Source organism: Saccostrea echinata, unplaced genomic scaffold, assembly GCF_033153115.1.
Source record: "Saccostrea echinata isolate AGI-Se365-2 ecotype Australia unplaced genomic scaffold, CSIRO_AGI_Sech_v1 ptg000173l, whole genome shotgun sequence".
In the NCBI taxonomy this organism is placed as follows: Eukaryota; Metazoa; Mollusca; class Bivalvia; order Ostreida; family Ostreidae; genus Saccostrea; species Saccostrea echinata.
The window spans coordinates 1-16,589 of record NW_026889922.1 but is presented as its reverse complement, the minus strand read 5'-3'; the positions used below and the strand labels follow the sequence as shown (position 1 = coordinate 16,589).

The 16,589-nt window shown below is 37.0% G+C and overlaps 9 protein-coding genes across 9 annotated transcripts; 2 read left to right on the top strand and 7 right to left on the bottom strand.

The window, feature by feature from the left end:
* Positions 1–8: 8 nt before the first annotated feature.
* On the bottom strand, positions 9–458 carry LOC133177580 (histone H1-delta-like; the record flags this gene model as incomplete). Its single annotated transcript, XM_061312546.1, has 1 exon — positions 9–458. A coding segment is annotated over exon 1 (450 nt), but the record flags the coding sequence as incomplete, so codon positions are not given.
* A 2,141-nt stretch (positions 459–2,599) lies between these two features.
* LOC133177578 (histone H2A) lies at positions 2,600–2,977 on the bottom strand. The gene has a single exon (XM_061312545.1). The coding sequence runs from the start codon at positions 2,975–2,977 to the stop codon at positions 2,600–2,602; it is 378 nt and encodes a 125-aa protein (XP_061168529.1).
* Positions 2,978–3,232: 255 nt separating this feature from the next.
* On the top strand, positions 3,233–3,604 carry LOC133177577 (histone H2B-like). The gene has a single exon (XM_061312544.1). The coding sequence runs from the start codon at positions 3,233–3,235 to the stop codon at positions 3,602–3,604; it is 372 nt and encodes a 123-aa protein (XP_061168528.1).
* Positions 3,605–4,668: 1,064 nt separating this feature from the next.
* On the bottom strand, positions 4,669–4,980 carry LOC133177570 (histone H4). Its single transcript, XM_061312537.1, has one exon. It carries the CDS (start codon positions 4,978–4,980, stop codon positions 4,669–4,671), a length of 312 nt encoding a protein of 103 aa, XP_061168521.1.
* A 1,385-nt stretch (positions 4,981–6,365) lies between these two features.
* Positions 6,366–8,697, bottom strand: LOC133177571 (histone H3-like). The gene is made up of 2 exons (XM_061312539.1): positions 8,275–8,697; positions 6,366–6,731 (listed from the first exon to the last, which is right to left on the bottom strand). The coding sequence occupies exons 1-2, from the start codon at positions 8,695–8,697 to the stop codon at positions 6,366–6,368; spliced, it is 789 nt and encodes a 262-aa protein (XP_061168523.1).
* Positions 8,698–10,837: 2,140 nt separating this feature from the next.
* On the bottom strand, positions 10,838–11,215 carry LOC133177573 (histone H2A). The gene has a single exon (XM_061312541.1). The coding sequence runs from the start codon at positions 11,213–11,215 to the stop codon at positions 10,838–10,840; it is 378 nt and encodes a 125-aa protein (XP_061168525.1).
* Positions 11,216–11,470: 255 nt separating this feature from the next.
* On the top strand, positions 11,471–11,842 carry LOC133177575 (histone H2B-like). The gene has a single exon (XM_061312542.1). The coding sequence runs from the start codon at positions 11,471–11,473 to the stop codon at positions 11,840–11,842; it is 372 nt and encodes a 123-aa protein (XP_061168526.1).
* Positions 11,843–12,906: 1,064 nt separating this feature from the next.
* Positions 12,907–13,218, bottom strand: LOC133177576 (histone H4). The gene has a single exon (XM_061312543.1). The coding sequence runs from the start codon at positions 13,216–13,218 to the stop codon at positions 12,907–12,909; it is 312 nt and encodes a 103-aa protein (XP_061168527.1).
* Positions 13,219–14,602: 1,384 nt separating this feature from the next.
* On the bottom strand, positions 14,603–15,189 carry LOC133177572 (histone H3-like). The gene is made up of 2 exons (XM_061312540.1): positions 15,179–15,189; positions 14,603–15,014 (listed from the first exon to the last, which is right to left on the bottom strand). Exons 1-2 carry the CDS (start codon positions 15,187–15,189, stop codon positions 14,603–14,605), a joined length of 423 nt encoding a protein of 140 aa, XP_061168524.1.
* Positions 15,190–16,589: the final 1,400 nt, after the last annotated feature.

Sequence of the window (16,589 nt, the reverse complement as noted above, 5' to 3'; positions counted from 1 at the left end):
GACTTGGCCTTCTTGGGTGCTGCAGGTTTCTTAACAGCCTTTTTCTTTTCTGTTGGCTTTTTCTCCCCGGTTGTCTTCTTGGGTTTGGTCGTTTTCTTGGGCTTGGCAGCCTTAGGTTTGGTGACTTTTTTGGTCTTGGGTTTCTTCTCCGTCTTGGGCTTCTCTCCCAGCTTGAAGGAACCACTGGCACCTGTACCCTTGGCCTGTTTGAGAACTCCCTTCTTGACTCCGTTCTTGAGGGCCATCTTCAGATGGGTGTTGACACTAGAGGCGTCATTACCGACTTTGTAGTTGCCCATGATGTACTTGAGAATAGCTTGTCTCGAGGAACCTCCGCGCTCCTTCAGGGCAGCCACAGCAGCGCTGATCATCTCGATGTACTTGGGATGGGCGGGGACCGTCTTGGGTTTGGAAACCTTCTTCTTGGCGGGGGATTTTGCTGGTGCGGCGTCTGCCATAATTTTTTTGTCCTGTTTTCTACAACTGATGTGAACGACGTTATCGACGATAAGGAAATGAATGAAATCACCTCCGCCGATGGCCTTATTTGAGTGGCGGCGAGCGCGGACCTCCGTGAAAACTCCCCAATTGTCGAGAGCGTAGAGGATTGAACTCGTCAAACTTTGTGTTTCAATACCTGTTATTTTTCCGATTTTGTCCTCCCAATTTTACTTAATTTTCTCAAATATGTCACTGTGCGTTTTCTTGAAATAATTTCCTACATAACTGTTTTGTTTAAGGTTCTTAATCTGTCATTTTAAAGGAGGAATTGTCTGTTGATTCTGAAAATGCGCTGTTCCCTGGAGCCCAGAAGCGACTAATTTTGATTAAAACACGAAAACAAGAGGAATAGAACACGAGTAAGGGATTGAAGTACTTACTACATTGCTATGTGATAAAACATACATGTACATTTCTTTCAATTGTCTTCTATGTTACTTAAAATCCGAATGAAAATGCAAACATTCGGCACAAACACGCGCACAATGGATAGTGATGTGTGCCTTGCATTTCATATGAAATGGAGAGAGAGAGAAAAAAAAACAATCAAACAAAAGGGTCATATGAAGGGAAATCACGGAATCTCACAAATTGTTGAATGTTCAAATATATATCTAATATACTTTCTAGATCAGTGGATGTTCACCCCCTTAAAGGGACAACATATAATTTCTTTTCGAATATTTAAATACATGACACCTACTTTATAATTATAACACCGAGGACACCGGAAAGATCCAGACCGTACGTAACGTACCACATTCGGTGGTACAACGTCTGAATTTCTCAGTATAATTATATCATAAGAATATACATAACTGACATCCTTGTAAATTACATGAAAAAAAAAAATCACATAAAAAGGGCGTGTATTTAATAATTGTAGAACACTCACTTAATTAGTAGTTATACATAAGAGAGAGACAGAGAGAGACGAACAAGGCGAATAATGGGAGTAGCTTATTCATTGATATTAATTTGTTTCTTGTAATTTACACACACAAATAATTGAGTACATGTAAATAAACAGAATGTGGTCAAAAGCCAATGTATTTAAAATCTATATCTTTCAAGTTGAACAAGACAACCAGTATATAATACAAGACAATACAATACATTGATAGAAGCATCAAATTGGTTGCACACTTTCCACGTGCAGATCATGATTCCCTGCATCTATATGTCACGTGACGATGCAGATGTGCTGCACGGCGCAGTGATGGACATCGCAATAAATGTAAAGTGTTGAAAAAAATGTCGTTTAGTCATTCGCATCGGTAGTCTATTCGAAAGAAAATTTACTACCAGTTTTTAATTGTGTTAGTACTGTAAGTATCCGGAAACTGGCATCGAGTTGCTTTTATTCACTCTTATTATGGGAAGCACACTTTTTTGAATAAGAACATTCAAGACATAATATAAACCACATCTTCTTATTCTTATGAGATTCTTATATTCATAACTTTTATCTATTTTTATCAATTAGGAATTTTGTCTAAATAATCATCATATAAAACAATAGCGAGGGGGAAAAAAAAGAAACATTAAGGATTTAACTGGAGTTACAGATCTTTTGAATATGTTAATAAAATAATGATCATATTTAAAAATATTTGTATCAAAGGAAAAAAATTGAAAGTTAGATCGCCATGTTAGATGATTTTCGCAGTTTCTAGTCTTAATTGGTCAATGAAATGGGTTTTTTTTTTTCTTATCTCTTTGTTGAGTGAGCATTCAAGTAATACGTGAGAATTCAACATTTGTACGCAGGCCTATAAGGTTTGGATTCAACTGCCTATAACGAGAAAGAAAAAAACGTACATATACGAATATACATGCGAGTCAATTTTAAAATTTATTGCTTTTGTTATTAACTTAATACATTTATTTATCATTAAATATATAACACTTTCTTTGATGTTTGATCTCTGTTCTGTGTTGAAAATTATTGAATTCGTGTGTTTCTATTATTTTCTAGCTATAATAATTGTTTACGTTTCAACTCGTTTGTAATGTAGGTATCTTTTCGAAAAGCTTATGTGGCCGTGAAAACGGCCGTTTGGTTTTGTGCTGCACACAACACAACTATAGGATCTTTTTACTTGGCGGCTTTCTGTGTCTTTTTGGGAAGGAGCACCGCTTGGATGTTGGGCAGGACACCACCCTGCGCGATGGTCACGCCGGACAGGAGTTTGTTCAATTCTTCGTCGTTGCGGATGGCCAGCTGCAGATGACGGGGAATGATTCTGGTCTTTTTGTTGTCGCGGGCAGCGTTGCCTGCCAACTCCAAGACTTCTGCGGCCAAGTACTCAAGAACGGCAGCCAAGTACACGGGAGCGCCTGCTCCCACTCTCTCGGCGTAGTTGCCCTTTCTCAGCAGACGGTGAATACGACCCACGGGGAACTGCAGTCCGGCGCGGGAAGAACGGCTCTTGGCCTTCCCCTTCACTTTGCCTCCTTTGCCACGTCCAGACATTCTTAACGGTTATGTTCTTTCGTGTACAGTCAACGAATAATCCAGCGACGCCCGCACGCACCAATTTAAACAACCAAGCGGATCCAACGGTGCAGCCAATTAACGCGTCGCTCTGTTGTGCCTTTAGGTGAAATCCGAACAAGTAATGTTTTCTCGGAGGTCCGTAACAAGCTTCTCCTCCTACTCGCATATAAATAGTAAATTTTACCATTTTACTTTATTCATCTCTTCAGTTTGACCTGTCAACTTGAGATCATGCCACCCAAAGTCGGATCCAAAGGCGCCAAGAAAGCAGTCACCAAGGCCAAGACACCGAGGAGCACAGACAAGAAAAGGAGGAAGAGGAGGAGGGAATCTTATGCCATTTACATCTACAAAGTCCTAAAGCAGGTGCACCCTGACACTGGTGTTTCCAGCAAGGCCATGAGCATAATGAACTCCTTCGTCAACGATATCTTTGAGAGAATCGCTGCCGAAGCCTCTCGTTTGGCCCACTACAACAAGCGATCTACAATCACAAGCAGAGAGGTCCAGACTGCTGTCCGTCTCCTTCTGCCCGGTGAACTGGCCAAGCACGCCGTATCTGAGGGCACCAAAGCCGTCACCAAGTACACCAGCAGCAAATAATCTCATTTTGCAAGTACACACACCAAACGGCCCTTTTAAGGGCCAACTAATTTTTAAGAAAAGATACCTTCATATTACATGCGTTATTGAGACACAAATAATATGTGTGAGTGTTACAATGTGAATGCATGTGCTCGTAAAAGTGGCAAACGTATAAAAATCCCACATTGTTTACAACTGATTATAATAACAGAAGTAGGATAAATAAAGAAATACAAGTAGGTATTATTATATGTATGAGAGCCAAATTTTATTCACAAATAACTTGAATGTACAACCAAGCATATATCTAAAATAACTGTATCTTCAAATATAAATAAAATACAAGCATGCGAGGTCCATCTGATGTACACAAAATCCTGGTTCATTTGTCCTCTGTATACTGAATTAATTATCAGCGTACATTATATAATTGATAATAAAGTATCTCAATTCAGCTAATATCAATGAAACAGATAAATAAATTCAAGACCCCCCCCCCTCCCCTTTCTTTGACATTGACATATTGGAATTTTCAATCAGTAATTATACATCAATAAAAGTGCAATGACCAAAATGCGATAATTATACATTGACAATTAATTGTCTAACATTAGTCATAATTGTTAAACAAGAAAAAAAAAGCATGTCACTCAGCGCCAGTTGGTACCTGTCATTGTCGGTAGATCGATCCCTCAAAATAATACTCAAGACAGCAGCATTATTATTTTAATATATGATTATAATAATAAAAAAAATTAAATAATATATACTGTTTGTGTGTGTTTATTCAATATTTCTTGTCCAAACCTAAATTCAATACATATTTGTTGCTCTGTATATAGTTTTGAGGAAATATTACGACATAAAGGGTCTTACTCTGTTATTGTTGTGTATTTATTTTACCACTTACAACCATTCTGTATTCAACTTTGTACAGTGAATATCTGTATAACAAGTACTCAGTAAGTAAATGTCTGTCTTAACGATGTTTAAGAGGCATCTTTTCGAAAAATTTGGGTGGCCGTGATAACGGCCGTTTGTGTTTGTTTTAAACTTCTGTCTTGACTGTCAAACTGAATTCTTTAGCCTCCAAATCCGTACAGGGTGCGTCCTTGGCGTTTCAAGGCGTAGACCACGTCCATAGCTGTGACGGTCTTTCTCTTGGCATGCTCCGTGTAGGTTACAGCATCTCGGATCACGTTCTCCAAGAAAACCTTAAGAACTCCACGAGTTTCCTCGTAGATGAGACCGGAAATACGTTTGACACCACCACGGCGAGCAAGACGGCGTATGGCTGGCTTGGTGATACCCTGGATGTTGTCTCTCAAGACTTTTCTGTGTCGCTTAGCGCCTCCTTTTCCAAGACCTTTTCCTCCTTTGCCACGTCCAGACATGTTATAAGTTCAGCCAGTAGTACTGTTCTGATGAACTGATCATGCGTAATTGCCTAATTTATAGTCCAAATTGAGGACCCGTGAGAGCGCACGATGCTTTGAAAAGTTCGGAACGTTACCAAAGCGGTATTGTGACAAGCTTTACGATTGGTCAGCTTGGCATGATGGGAATGTTTACATTTCTTGCCCCACGGGAATTTTAACCACATTTAATTAATTTTGATTCTTTAATTTCTTCACATATAGGCAAGTTTAGGTTCAATTTATTCACCTAAACCAAAATATTGGTACGTGGAGGTACATATATACATTTTATACAAACTGATATACAAAAAAAAAAAAAAAAAACATGACAGAAAATGAATAAAAATGATAAAGAGAGAGAGGGGAATTATATCAAGCAGGACAGACAGCATCATAATTTTTTAGGATAAACATACACAATTTTTTGTTTTGTTGTTGTTATTTTTTTATTTCAGTATTTTTTGCTTTGAGTTTAACAAAATAAATACCGTTGTTGCCGAATGATAATAAAAACGTGTGTGGGTGGGTGGGTGGGGATTAAGTTATTCAAAGGAAAGGGGTGTGACAGATAACACCGAAATAATACAAAATGTAGAAGCTGAATGAAACTTTTGATTCTCATTCATTTATGATATCTAGTTATAGATGTGATAATTTATTTGATTTCCTCTTTTCTCAGTTAATTTTCAAAGGCAACTTTAAGCAGTGACCAAACCGGCTTTATAAATGAGCCTTTTTCATTTTATTACACGCCACGTTAGAATGAATATCGTTATATTTGACGTTGTTTAGAAATCAATAAAAATCATACTTTGAATATAAATGAAATACGGAATTGCAGTTCTGAAATGCATGTACTCGCATATGTGCATAGCTGTAGAACTAATGAGATAAAGTTGTAATACTGTTATTATTTTTTGCTTCGACACATTCCATCATTTTCTATTTAAATAATTGTGCTATTTTCTAATTTATTTCGCAAAATTCTTGAATGTATTCTAGAGGGGCAGGTTGATGGACTTGTACAAAATATAGTTTCAAGATGTGTAGACAACTTCTACAACTTGATGATGACAATAATACTATGAAATTGTCTAGCATTGTGCTATGTAATTATATATATGTAAGGCACAGATATATTCACTGAAGGATGTACTGTGTCTCAACATTTTTTTTTTTTTTTTTTTTTTTCAATTTGGGGGCATTGTACGCCGAATTTGACAAAATTTATTAATTTCGGCCAAATAATTCAACATTATTTTCAGAGATGTTTCAACGTCTGAACAGAAGGCATCTTTTCGAAGAATGTAGGTGGCCGTGAAAACGGCCGTTTGCTTTAGGACTTGAAATACAGCTTAAAATTAAGCACGCTCTCCACGAATACGTCTGGCCAGCTGGATGTCTTTGGGCATGATGGTTACTCTCTTGGCGTGAATGGCGCACAGGTTGGTGTCCTCAAAGAGACCAACAAGGTAAGCTTCGCTTGCTTCCTGTAAAGCCATGACAGCTGAACTCTGGAAACGCAAGTCGGTCTTAAAATCCTGAGCGATTTCCCGGACCAAGCGCTGGAATGGCAGCTTCCTGATGAGAAGCTCAGTGCTCTTCTGGTATCTCCGAATTTCACGGAGGGCGACAGTTCCTGGCCTGTATCTATGCGGTTTCTTAACGCCACCCGTGGCTGGTGCGCTTTTACGAGCAGCTTTGGTAGCGAGCTGTTTTCTGGGGGCCTTGCCTCCTGTAGATTTTCGTGCCGTCTGCTTGGTACGTGCCATGCTATCTCCTCAGATTATTCAAACTCGAATGAATGAAGTGGCAGTGTTGCACCGTGAACTTATATATCTTTGTAAGCTCAAGTTGAAAATCGCTGCGGTCTACCAGTCGGCTTAGTCGATTGGCTGGTGCCCGCAGTAACACTCGCTACGATTAGTCAGGTGAACGAGATGACCATTGGCTACGTCTGTAGGTAGTTTCAATCCACAGAATTGCCCCAAAAGAAAAAGAAAATCAAGTCGGTTTTTGACACATGATTTCACTGCAGATACATATAGTCAAATATTTTTTTTAAAAATATATATATGGTGAATAATGGGGATGAATGTAACGTCAATTGAATAGAAAATAGAATTATTTATTATATATATACATATATTTTCAATTCGTTATTGAAGCAAAATGCATTTTCGAAAAATATATATTATATATTTCTTGTCATTATTTCCTCCTACCATTATCTGAACAAGCCCAGTAATATTACTAAGTATCATGATACTTGCAGATAATCAGAATGGTGCATATAGGATGAACAGGAATTACCCTGTTGCAAAAACAAGAACAAAACAAATAATACAAATAAATGAATAATTAATTAAATGAATGAATAATTAAATAAATGAATGAATGAATGAATGAATAAATGAAAAGAATAAATAAATGAAAAGAATAAGAATGTATGTATCTGTCTTTCAAAAGGTACGCATGAACTTTTATTCCATTCGTTCCACATTTGATTCCAAATAAAGTGGGGAAAAAAAAAGAAAAAAAGAAAAAGAAAAATAATAATAATAATAATAATAAATAAATAAATAAAATAAATGAATGAATAAAATAAAATAAAATAAAATAAAAAAAATTAATAATAATAATAAAACTTCAACAACAAAAAAAACAACAAAAAACAAAAAAAAAAAAAAAACCAAACCAAAACAAAACAAAACAAAACAAAACAAAAAAAAAAAAAAAAAAAAAAAAAAAAAACATGAAAACAAATATACTAGAATGATAACACTAATAATAATGGCCATATAGTTAGCGTAGGCGTTGTGATGTGGAAAAAGTAAAATTTTATTTACTTGAGGGAGGGTATGTAAACAAATTAAAAACTGACTTTTGTTTCTTCTTCTTCTCAGAAACAGCATGTTAATATTATCATGACTTTGCAATTTGCTTCCAGTCGAAGACAAATAAACTATGTGTAATAGGTAAGTGTACTTCTTGTTTATTCATTTTGTGTTTCCATTAGTACATGTATGTAATAGAGGCATCTTTTCTAAAAATGTTGGTAGCCCTGAAAAGGGCTTTTGTAATTGGTTTAAGACAATTGGCAGTCTACGCCTTGGTGGCTTTCTTTGGGGTTTTTGACTTCTTGGCTGTGGCTTTCTTGGGCGCTTTGGTTTTCGTAGGCTTTGGAGCTGCCTTGGCTTTCTTGGGAGACTTAGTAGCTGCTTTCTTCTTGGGAGACTTGGCCTTCTTGGGTGCTGCAGGTTTCTTAACAGCCTTTTTCTTTTCTGTTGGCTTTTTCTCCCCGGTTGTCTTCTTGGGTTTGGTCGTTTTCTTGGGCTTGGCAGCCTTAGGTTTGGTGACTTTTTTGGTCTTGGGTTTCTTCTCCGTCTTGGGCTTCTCTCCCAGCTTGAAGGAACCACTGGCACCTGTACCCTTGGCCTGTTTGAGAACTCCCTTCTTGACTCCGTTCTTGAGGGCCATCTTCAGATGGGTGTTGACACTAGAGGCGTCATTACCGACTTTGTAGTTGCCCATGATGTACTTGAGAATAGCTTGTCTCGAGGAACCTCCGCGCTCCTTCAGGGCAGCCACAGCAGCGCTGATCATCTCGATGTACTTGGGATGGGCGGGGACCGTCTTGGGTTTGGAAACCTTCTTCTTGGCGGGGGATTTTGCTGGTGCGGCGTCTGCCATAATTTTTTTGTCCTGTTTTCTACAACTGATGTGAACGACGTTATCGACGATAAGGAAATGAATGAAATCACCTCCGCCGATGGCCTTATTTGAGTGGCGGCGAGCGCGGACCTCCGTGAAAACTCCCCAATTGTCGAGAGCGTAGAGGATTGAACTCGTCAAACTTTGTGTTTCAATACCTGTTATTTTTCCGATTTTGTCCTCCCAATTTTACTTAATTTTCTCAAATATGTCACTGTGCGTTTTCTTGAAATAATTTCCTACATAACTGTTTTTGTTTAAGGTTCTTAATCTGTCATTTTAAAGGAGGAATTGTCTGTTGATTCTGAAAATGCGCTGTTCCCTGGAGCCCAGAAGCGACTAATTTTGATTAAAACACGAAAACAAGAGGAATAGAACACGAGTAAGGGATTGAAGTACTTACTACATTGCTATGTGATAAAACATACATGTACATTTCTTTCAATTGTCTTCTATGTTACTTAAAATCCGAATGAAAATGCAAACATTCGGCACAAACACGCGCACAATGGATAGTGATGTGTGCCTTGCATTTCATATGAAATGGAGAGAGAGAAAAAAAAACAATCAAACAAAAGGGTCATATGAAGGGAAATCACGGAATCTCACAAATTGTTGAATGTTCAAATATATATCTAATATACTTTCTAGATCAGTGGATGTTCACCCCCTTAAAGGGACAACATATAATTTCTTTTCGAATATTTAAATACATGACACCTACTTTATAATTATAACACCGAGGACACCGGAAAGATCCAGACCGTACGTAACGTACCACATTCGGTGGTACAACGTCTGAATTTCTCAGTATAATTATATCATAAGAATATACATAACTGACATCCTTGTAAATTACATGAAAAAAAAAAATCACATAAAAAGGGCGTGTATTTAATAATTGTAGAACACTCACTTAATTAGTAGTTATACATAAGAGAGAGACAGAGAGAGACGAACAAGGCGAATAATGGGAGTAGCTTATTCATTGATATTAATTTGTTTCTTGTAATTTACACACACAAATAATTGAGTACATGTAAATAAACAGAATGTGGTCAAAAGCCAATGTATTTAAAATCTATATCTTTCAAGTTGAACAAGACAACCAGTATATAATACAAGACAATACAATACATTGATAGAAGCATCAAATTGGTTGCACACTTTCCACGTGCAGATCATGATTCCCTGCATCTATATGTCACGTGACGATGCAGATGTGCTGCACGGCGCAGTGATGGACATCGCAATAAATGTAAAGTGTTGAAAAAAATGTCGTTTAGTCATTCGCATCGGTAGTCTATTCGAAAGAAAATTTACTACCAGTTTTTAATTGTGTTAGTACTGTAAGTATCCGGAAACTGGCATCGAGTTGCTTTTATTCACTCTTATTATGGGAAGCACACTTTTTTGAATAAGAACATTCAAGACATAATATAAACCACATCTTCTTATTCTTATGAGATTCTTATATTCATAACTTTTATCTATTTTTATCAATTAGGAATTTTGTCTAAATAATCATCATATAAAACAATAGCGAGGGGGAAAAAAAAGAAACATTAAGGATTTAACTGGAGTTACAGATCTTTTGAATATGTTAATAAAATAATGATCATATTTAAAAATATTTGTATCAAAGGAAAAAAATTGAAAGTTAGATCGCCATGTTAGATGATTTTCGCAGTTTCTAGTCTTAATTGGTCAATGAAATGGGTTTTTTTTTTTCTTATCTCTTTGTTGAGTGAGCATTCAAGTAATACGTGAGAATTCAACATTTGTACGCAGGCCTATAAGGTTTGGATTCAACTGCCTATAACGAGAAAGAAAAAAACGTACATATACGAATATACATGCGAGTCAATTTTAAAATTTATTGCTTTTGTTATTAACTTAATACATTTATTTATCATTAAATATATAACACTTTCTTTGATGTTTGATCTCTGTTCTGTGTTGAAAATTATTGAATTCGTGTGTTTCTATTATTTTCTAGCTATAATAATTGTTTACGTTTCAACTCGTTTGTAATGTAGGTATCTTTTCGAAAAGCTTATGTGGCCGTGAAAACGGCCGTTTGGTTTTGTGCTGCACACAACACAACTATAGGATCTTTTTACTTGGCGGCTTTCTGTGTCTTTTTGGGAAGGAGCACCGCTTGGATGTTGGGCAGGACACCACCCTGCGCGATGGTCACGCCGGACAGGAGTTTGTTCAATTCTTCGTCGTTGCGGATGGCCAGCTGCAGATGACGGGGAATGATTCTGGTCTTTTTGTTGTCGCGGGCAGCGTTGCCTGCCAACTCCAAGACTTCTGCGGCCAAGTACTCAAGAACGGCAGCCAAGTACACGGGAGCGCCTGCTCCCACTCTCTCGGCGTAGTTGCCCTTTCTCAGCAGACGGTGAATACGACCCACGGGGAACTGCAGTCCGGCGCGGGAAGAACGGCTCTTGGCCTTCCCCTTCACTTTGCCTCCTTTGCCACGTCCAGACATTCTTAACGGTTATGTTCTTTCGTGTACAGTCAACGAATAATCCAGCGACGCCCGCACGCACCAATTTAAACAACCAAGCGGATCCAACGGTGCAGCCAATTAACGCGTCGCTCTGTTGTGCCTTTAGGTGAAATCCGAACAAGTAATGTTTTCTCGGAGGTCCGTAACAAGCTTCTCCTCCTACTCGCATATAAATAGTAAATTTTACCATTTTACTTTATTCATCTCTTCAGTTTGACCTGTCAACTTGAGATCATGCCACCCAAAGTCGGATCCAAAGGCGCCAAGAAAGCAGTCACCAAGGCCAAGACACCGAGGAGCACAGACAAGAAAAGGAGGAAGAGGAGGAGGGAATCTTATGCCATTTACATCTACAAAGTCCTAAAGCAGGTGCACCCTGACACTGGTGTTTCCAGCAAGGCCATGAGCATAATGAACTCCTTCGTCAACGATATCTTTGAGAGAATCGCTGCCGAAGCCTCTCGTTTGGCCCACTACAACAAGCGATCTACAATCACAAGCAGAGAGGTCCAGACTGCTGTCCGTCTCCTTCTGCCCGGTGAACTGGCCAAGCACGCCGTATCTGAGGGCACCAAAGCCGTCACCAAGTACACCAGCAGCAAATAATCTCATTTTGCAAGTACACACACCAAACGGCCCTTTTAAGGGCCAACTAATTTTTAAGAAAAGATACCTTCATATTACATGCGTTATTGAGACACAAATAATATGTGTGAGTGTTACAATGTGAATGCATGTGCTCGTAAAAGTGGCAAACGTATAAAAATCCCACATTGTTTACAACTGATTATAATAACAGAAGTAGGATAAATAAAGAAATACAAGTAGGTATTATTATATGTATGAGAGCCAAATTTTATTCACAAATAACTTGAATGTACAACCAAGCATATATCTAAAATAACTGTATCTTCAAATATAAATAAAATACAAGCATGCGAGGTCCATCTGATGTACACAAAATCCTGGTTCATTTGTCCTCTGTATACTGAATTAATTATCAGCGTACATTATATAATTGATAATAAAGTATCTCAATTCAGCTAATATCAATGAAACAGATAAATAAATTCAAGACCCCCCCCCCTCCCCTTTCTTTGACATTGACATATTGGAATTTTCAATCAGTAATTATACATCAATAAAAGTGCAATGACCAAAATGCGATAATTATACATTGACAATTAATTGTCTAACATTAGTCATAATTGTTAAACAAGAAAAAAAAAGCATGTCACTCAGCGCCAGTTGGTACCTGTCATTGTCGGTAGATCGATCCCTCAAAATAATACTCAAGACAGCAGCATTATTATTTTAATATATGATTATAATAATAAAAAAAATTAAATAATATATACTGTTTGTGTGTGTTTATTCAATATTTCTTGTCCAAACCTAAATTCAATACATATTTGTTGCTCTGTATATAGTTTTGAGGAAATATTACGACATAAAGGGTCTTACTCTGTTATTGTTGTGTATTTATTTTACCACTTACAACCATTCTGTATTCAACTTTGTACAGTGAATATCTGTATAACAAGTACTCAGTAAGTAAATGTCTGTCTTAACGATGTTTAAGAGGCATCTTTTCGAAAAATTTGGGTGGCCGTGATAACGGCCGTTTGTGTTTGTTTTAAACTTCTGTCTTGACTGTCAAACTGAATTCTTTAGCCTCCAAATCCGTACAGGGTGCGTCCTTGGCGTTTCAAGGCGTAGACCACGTCCATAGCTGTGACGGTCTTTCTCTTGGCATGCTCCGTGTAGGTTACAGCATCTCGGATCACGTTCTCCAAGAAAACCTTAAGAACTCCACGAGTTTCCTCGTAGATGAGACCGGAAATACGTTTGACACCACCACGGCGAGCAAGACGGCGTATGGCTGGCTTGGTGATACCCTGGATGTTGTCTCTCAAGACTTTTCTGTGTCGCTTAGCGCCTCCTTTTCCAAGACCTTTTCCTCCTTTGCCACGTCCAGACATGTTATAAGTTCAGCCAGTAGTACTGTTCTGATGAACTGATCATGCGTAATTGCCTAATTTATAGTCCAAATTGAGGACCCGTGAGAGCGCACGATGCTTTGAAAAGTTCGGAACGTTACCAAAGCGGTATTGTGACAAGCTTTACGATTGGTCAGCTTGGCATGATGGGAATGTTTACATTTCTTGCCCCACGGGAATTTTAACCACATTTAATTAATTTTGATTCTTTAATTTCTTCACATATAGGCAAGTTTAGGTTCAATTTATTCACCTAAACCAAAATATTGGTACGTGGAGGTACATATATACATTTTATACAAACTGATATACAAAAAAAAAAAAAAAAACATGACAGAAAATGAATAAAAATGATAAAGAGAGAGAGGGGAATTATATCAAGCAGGACAGACAGCATCATAATTTTTTAGGATAAACATACACAATTTTTTGTTTTGTTGTTGTTATTTTTTTATTTCAGTATTTTTTGCTTTGAGTTTAACAAAATAAATACCGTTGTTGCCGAATGATAATAAAAACGTGTGTGGGTGGGTGGGTGGGGATTAAGTTATTCAAAGGAAAGGGGTGTGACAGATAACACCGAAATAATACAAAATGTAGAAGCTGAATGAAACTTTTGATTCTCATTCATTTATGATATCTAGTTATAGATGTGATAATTTATTTGATTTCCTCTTTTCTCAGTTAATTTTCAAAGGCAACTTTAAGCAGTGACCAAACCGGCTTTATAAATGAGCCTTTTTCATTTTATTACACGCCACGTTAGAATGAATATCGTTATATTTGACGTTGTTTAGAAATCAATAAAAATCATACTTTGAATATAAATGAAATACGGAATTGCAGTTCTGAAATGCATGTACTCGCATATGTGCATAGCTGTAGAACTAATGAGATAAAGTTGTAATACTGTTATTATTTTTTGCTTCGACACATTCCATCATTTTCTATTTAAATAATTGTGCTATTTTCTAATTTATTTCGCAAAATTCTTGAATGTATTCTAGAGGGGCAGGTTGATGGACTTGTACAAAATATAGTTTCAAGATGTGTAGACAACTTCTACAACTTGATGATGACAATAATACTATGAAATTGTCTAGCATTGTGCTATGTAATTATATATATGTAAGGCACAGATATATTCACTGAAGGATGTACTGTGTCTCAACATTTTTTTTTTTTTTTTTTTTTTTCAATTTGGGGGCATTGTACGCCGAATTTGACAAAATTTATTAATTTCGGCCAAATAATTCAACATTATTTTCAGAGATGTTTCAACGTCTGAACAGAAGGCATCTTTTCGAAGAATGTAGGTGGCCGTGAAAACGGCCGTTTGCTTTAGGACTTGAAATACAGCTTAAAATTAAGCACGCTCTCCACGAATACGTCTGGCCAGCTGGATGTCTTTGGGCATGATGGTTACTCTCTTGGCGTGAATGGCGCACAGGTTGGTGTCCTCAAAGAGACCAACAAGGTAAGCTTCGCTTGCTTCCTGTAAAGCCATGACAGCTGAACTCTGGAAACGCAAGTCGGTCTTAAAATCCTGAGCGATTTCCCGGACCAAGCGCTGGAATGGCAGCTTCCTGATGAGAAGCTCAGTGCTCTTCTGGTATCTCCGAATTTCACGGAGGGCGACAGTTCCTGGCCTGTATCTATGCGGTTTCTTAACGCCACCCGTGGCTGGTGCGCTTTTACGAGCAGCTTTGGTAGCGAGCTGTTTTCTGGGGGCCTTGCCTCCTGTAGATTTTCGTGCCGTCTGCTTGGTACGTGCCATGCTATCTCCTCAGATTATTCAAACTCGAATGAATGAAGTGGCAGTGTTGCACCGTGAACTTATATATCTTTGTAAGCTCAAGTTGAAAATCGCTGCGGTCTACCAGTCGGCTTAGTCGATTGGCTGGTGCCCGCAGTAACACTCGCTACGATTAGTCAGGTGAACGAGATGACCATTGGCTACGTCTGTAGGTAGTTTCAATCCACAGAATTGCCCCAAAAGAAAAAGAAAATCAAGTCGGTTTTTGACACATGATTTCACTGCAGATACATATAGTCAAATATTTTTTTTAAAAATATATATATGGTGAATAATGGGGATGAATGTAACGTCAATTGAATAGAAAATAGAATTATTTATTATATATATACATATATTTTCAATTCGTTATTGAAGCAAAATGCATTTTCGAAAAATATATATTATATATTTCTTGTCATTATTTCCTCCTACCATTATCTGAACAAGCCCAGTAATATTACTAAGTATCATGATACTTGCAGATAATCAGAATGGTGCATATAGGATGAACAGGAATTACCCTGTTGCAAAAACAAGAACAAAACAAATAATACAAATAAATGAATAATTAATTAAATGAATGAATAATTAAATAAATGAATGAATGAATGAATGAATAAATGAAAAGAATAAATAAATGAAAAGAATAAGAATGTATGTATCTGTCTTTCAAAAGGTACGCATGAACTTTTATTCCATTCGTTCCACATTTGATTCCAAATAAAGTGGGGAAAAAAAAAGAAAAAAAGAAAAAGAAAAATAATAATAATAATAATAATAAATAAATAAATAAAATAAATGAATGAATAAAATAAAATAAAATAAAATAAAAAAAATTAATAATAATAATAAAACTTCAACAACAAAAAAAACAACAAAAAACAAAAAAAAAAAAAAAAAAACCAAACCAAAACAAAACAAAACAAAACAAAACAAAAAAAAAAAAAAAAAAAAAAAAAAAAAAACATGAAAACAAATATACTAGAATGATAACACTAATAATAATGGCCATATAGTTAGCGTAGGCGTTGTGATGTGGAAAAAGTAAAATTTTATTTACTTGAGGGAGGGTATGTAAACAAATTAAAAACTGACTTTTGTTTCTTCTTCTTCTCAGAAACAGCATGTTAATATTATCATGACTTTGCAATTTGCTTCCAGTCGAAGACAAATAAACTATGTGTAATAGGTAAGTGTACTTCTTGTTTATTCATTTTGTGTTTCCATTAGTACATGTATGTAATAGAGGCATCTTTTCTAAAAATGTTGGTAGCCCTGAAAAGGGCTTTTGTAATTGGTTTAAGACAATTGGCAGTCTACGCCTTGGTGGCTTTCTTTGGGGTTTTTGACTTCTTGGCTGTGGCTTTCTTGGGCGCTTTGGTTTTCGTAGGCTTTGGAGCTGCCTTGGCTTTCTTGGGAGACTTAGTAGCTGCTTTCTTCTTGGGAGACTTGGCCTTCTTGGGTGCTGCAGGTTTCTTAACAGCCTTTTTCTTTTCTGTTGGCTTTTTCTCCCCGGTTGTCTTCTTGGGTTTGGTCGTTTTCTTGGGCTTGGCAG

What these genes read in the sequence shown, in the direction of transcription:
- LOC133177570 (XM_061312537.1), bottom strand. Translation starts at nt 4,980, where the DNA reads ATGTCTGGACGTGGCAAAGGAGGAAAAGGTCTTGGAAAAGGAGGCGCT.
- LOC133177571 (XM_061312539.1), bottom strand. Translation starts at nt 8,697, where the DNA reads ATGGCAGACGCCGCACCAGCAAAATCCCCCGCCAAGAAGAAGGTTTCC. An exon ending in CAACAGAAAAGAAAAAGGCT is followed by an intron (nt 6,732 to 8,274) that starts GTTAAGAAACCT and finishes ACAGGAGGCAAG; the next exon opens with GCCCCCAGAAAACAGCTCGC.
- LOC133177575 (XM_061312542.1), top strand. Translation starts at nt 11,471, where the DNA reads ATGCCACCCAAAGTCGGATCCAAAGGCGCCAAGAAAGCAGTCACCAAG.
- LOC133177576 (XM_061312543.1), bottom strand. Translation starts at nt 13,218, where the DNA reads ATGTCTGGACGTGGCAAAGGAGGAAAAGGTCTTGGAAAAGGAGGCGCT.
- LOC133177573 (XM_061312541.1), bottom strand. Translation starts at nt 11,215, where the DNA reads ATGTCTGGACGTGGCAAAGGAGGCAAAGTGAAGGGGAAGGCCAAGAGC.
- LOC133177577 (XM_061312544.1), top strand. Translation starts at nt 3,233, where the DNA reads ATGCCACCCAAAGTCGGATCCAAAGGCGCCAAGAAAGCAGTCACCAAG.
- LOC133177578 (XM_061312545.1), bottom strand. Translation starts at nt 2,977, where the DNA reads ATGTCTGGACGTGGCAAAGGAGGCAAAGTGAAGGGGAAGGCCAAGAGC.